General features: G+C 66.2%; 1 protein-coding gene across 1 annotated transcript; it reads left to right on the top strand.

The window, feature by feature from the left end:
• The first annotated feature begins 398 nt into the window (after window positions 1-398).
• IRF2BP2 (interferon regulatory factor 2 binding protein 2) lies at window positions 399-2,630 on the top strand. Its single transcript, XM_053938917.1, has 2 exons — window positions 399-1,512; window positions 1,761-2,630. The coding sequence occupies exons 1-2, from the start codon at window positions 501-503 to the stop codon at window positions 2,480-2,482; spliced, it is 1,734 nt and encodes a 577-aa protein (XP_053794892.1). The 5' UTR covers window positions 399-500; the 3' UTR covers window positions 2,483-2,630.
• Window positions 2,631-3,319: the final 689 nt, after the last annotated feature.

The following is a 3,319-nucleotide window of genomic DNA, read 5'->3' as shown; positions in this document are numbered from 1 at the left end:
TACCGGCACTGTCGAAGAATCGTAGCGGCGGCGCGCAGAGGCGGCGGTGGTGGCTGGAGCCCGGCACGGCACGGCGCCGCCGCCAGCCCCGGCCCCGGCCCCAGTGGCAGTCCCCGCCCCACCCGCCCCGCCGCGCCGGCCCCCGCCGCGCCGCGCCCCCCCCGTAGTAGCCAGAGAGCGGGGGAGCCGTGCGGGCGGCAGCGGCCGCAGCCCTGCGCCAGCCGCGCGGCGGAGATGCGCGTCCCCGCCGCCCTGTGAGCGCCGCTGGCGGAGACGGCGAGGGGAGCGGCGTTCCCCGCAGCGGCTCTGCCTGCCGGGGCGCCCGCCGCGCCCCGCTCCAGCACACGGAAGAGGAAGGCGAGGGGGAGGGGGCCCGGCGGACGGTCCCGCTGCGGCCGCGGCTCCCGAGCCTGCCCGTCGGGACTCCGGTGACGAGGGTCGGAAGAGGCAGCAGCCGAAGCCGGAGCGGGGGGCGCTCGCCGCTGCCCCGGGGCCGGGACATGTCGTCGGCGGCGGTGGCGGCTGCTTCCCGCAGGCAGTCGTGCTACCTGTGCGATCTGCCCCGCATGCCCTGGGCCATGATCTGGGACTTCACCGAGCCCGTCTGCCGGGGCTGCGTCAACTACGAGGGCGCGGACCGCGTGGAGTTCGTCATCGACACGGCGCGGCAGCTGAAGCGGGCGCACGGCTGCTTCCCCGAGGGCCGGGCCCCGCCACCGCCCCACGCCAAGCAGCCTCCGCTCTCCGCCAAGGAGCTCCTGGCGCAGCAGCAGCAGCTCGGCCACCCCTCGGCGGCGGAGGCGGCAGCGCGGCCCCCGCCGCAGCCCCTGGAGCGCTACTCGCTGGCGGCCGAGCGGCCGCCGCCCCGCCTGGGCGCCGAGTACGGCGGCGGCCGGCAGGTCAACGGGATCCTGGTGCCCAACGGCTTCCCCAAGCCCGAGGAGCCGCCAGAGCTCAACCGGCAGAGCCCGAACCCGCGGCGGACGCACGCCGTGCCGCCCACCCTAGTGCCGCTGGTGAACGGCGCCGGACTCCCCGCCGCCATCAGCGGTCTGGGCAGCCGCGCCGCCGCCGCGGCCGCCGCCTCGCTGGCTGCCATCTCTGCCGCGCCCGCCCCCATGGCCGTGCCCGTGCCCCAGCAGCCGGCGGCGGCGGCGCAGGCGGCGGGGCAGCCCGGCGAGCTGGGGCACAAGCGCCCCGGCTCCGTCTCCTCCTCCTCCTCGGGCGGCGGCGGCGGCGCGGCGGGGGAGCACGACAGTGGCGCCAAGGAGAAGCGTGGCTCTGCCGAGAGCCTGCCGGCGGCGGCGGAGCTGGCCGCGGAGGGCAAGGGCCGGCCGGGCGCCGAGCAGGAGTGGCTGGCCAAGCCCAAGACAGTGCGGGACACGCTGCTGGCCCTGCACCAGCACGGGAGCCACACCGTGGCCCCCTTCGACAGCAAATTCAAGAAAGAGCCGGGCATGGCGGGCGGCCGGCTGCTGGGCTACGAGACCAACGGCTCTGTGGCCAAGCCAGGTGAGGAGCTGGGGACCGGGGGGTGGTGGGCAGGGCAGGGGACGATGGGGCAGGAGGGGTGGCTCTCCAAGGATGCGGGGCGGGGGATGCCGGGCGGGTTTGGGCGTGCGGGGCGGCCGTCCGGCCGCTTGGGTGACCGGGTGCCCGGGGGATGGCCGAGGCCGCCCGTTTTCGTGGTTGCTCGGCGATGCGTTTTGACTGCGTTGCCTATTAACCATCCTCCTTCCCTCCCCCCCCCGCCTCTGCAGGGGCCCGGGCCGCCCGGAAGAGGAAGCCTTCCCCCGAGCCGGAGGGCGAGGCTGGACCCCCGAAGATCAACGGGGAGGTGCAGCCCTGGCTGTCCACCCCGTCGGAAGGGATGAAGCTGCCGCTGACGGCCACCCCCTTCATGTCGCCCCCGCCGCCCACTGCCTCGCCCCACTCCAACCGGACCACGCCGCCCGAGGCGGCACAGAACGGCCAGTCCCCCATGGCCGCCCTCATTCTGGTGGCGGACAATGCCGGGGGCAACCACGCCTCCAAAGACGCCAACCAGGTCCACTCCACTACGCGGAGGAACAGCAGCAGCCCCCCCTCGCCCTCCGCCATGAACCAAAGAAGGCTGGGCCCCGGCAGGGAGGTGCCGGGCCAGGGGGCCAACGCGGCGGCGGCGGGCGGGCTGGAGCCCGTGCACCCCGCCAGCCTGCCGGACTCGTCCCTCGCCGCCAGCGTCCCGTTGTGTTGTACCCTCTGCCACGAGCGCCTGGAAGACACCCACTTCGTGCAGTGCCCCTCCGTCCCCTCCCACAAGTTCTGCTTCCCCTGCTCCCGGCAGAGCATCAAGCAGCAGGGAGCCAGCGGGGAGGTGTATTGCCCCAGCGGGGAGAAGTGTCCCCTGGTCGGCTCCAACGTCCCTTGGGCCTTCATGCAAGGGGAGATCGCCACCATCCTGGCCGGAGATGTGAAAGTGAAAAAGGAGAGGGACTCGTGACTCACCTGCACTCGCTGCCCGACGTCACCTTGAACTCGAACTGCTCGAATTCTGTATATATCTATAAATATATATATATATAAATATATATATATATCTCCAAGACAAGGGAAATGTAGACTTCATAAACATGGCTGTATAATTTTGATTTTTTTGAATACATTGTGTTTCTATATTTTTTGAAGACAAAAGGTATGTACTTATTATAAAGGCATTTATTCTAATTCTTCTCTTTTTTTTCCTGTTTCGTTTTTTTCTTTTTTTCCCTCTTGTTATAGCAACTATTTGTTGTGCTTCCCTGGTGACAGTTACTGTTCAATGTAGGTTGTGACTTGCGCTGCTTTTTTTAGAGAGCACTTGGCAAACCAGAAATGCTTCTAGCTGTATTTGTATGCACTTGTTTCTTCTGTTTTTTCTTTTCTTTTTTTTTTTTTTTAATGCCAAATACACTTTCTGACATTGTAAAGATTGCCTTACTGTCTGTGATTCCTTATTCCTGGCCCCTGTCCTGTAGAGCTGGTCGCATGCAGGCTTGGTCTGAGGCAGCTGGAGACAAGAGTGGCTAGCCAAGGCAGGCATGCCCTTTGCCATCCCACTGGCCAGGCAAGCTTAGAGAGCAGGAGGGCTTTCTCCCAGAAGCGCATGGCTTGGGGTGCGATGGAAGATCCTCCAGATCCAGTCCCAAATTGCTCACTGTTTCTCAAGGGAAGTTGCCACCAGAGTAGGATGTGGAGAGGTGTCCAAGAGGCGCTGTTGAGTTAGGGATTTCTGGGTTTGTTTGGTTTTGTTTTGTTTGTTTGTTTTGTTTGTTTGTTTTTAAGGCAAAGTTGACTGCAG

This window comes from Vidua chalybeata, chromosome 3 (genome assembly GCF_026979565.1).
Source record: "Vidua chalybeata isolate OUT-0048 chromosome 3, bVidCha1 merged haplotype, whole genome shotgun sequence".
NCBI classification, from domain to species: domain Eukaryota; kingdom Metazoa; phylum Chordata; class Aves; order Passeriformes; family Viduidae; genus Vidua; species Vidua chalybeata.
The sequence above is the reverse complement of the archived record's forward strand: the minus strand, read 5'-3'. Positions and strand labels throughout refer to the sequence as shown.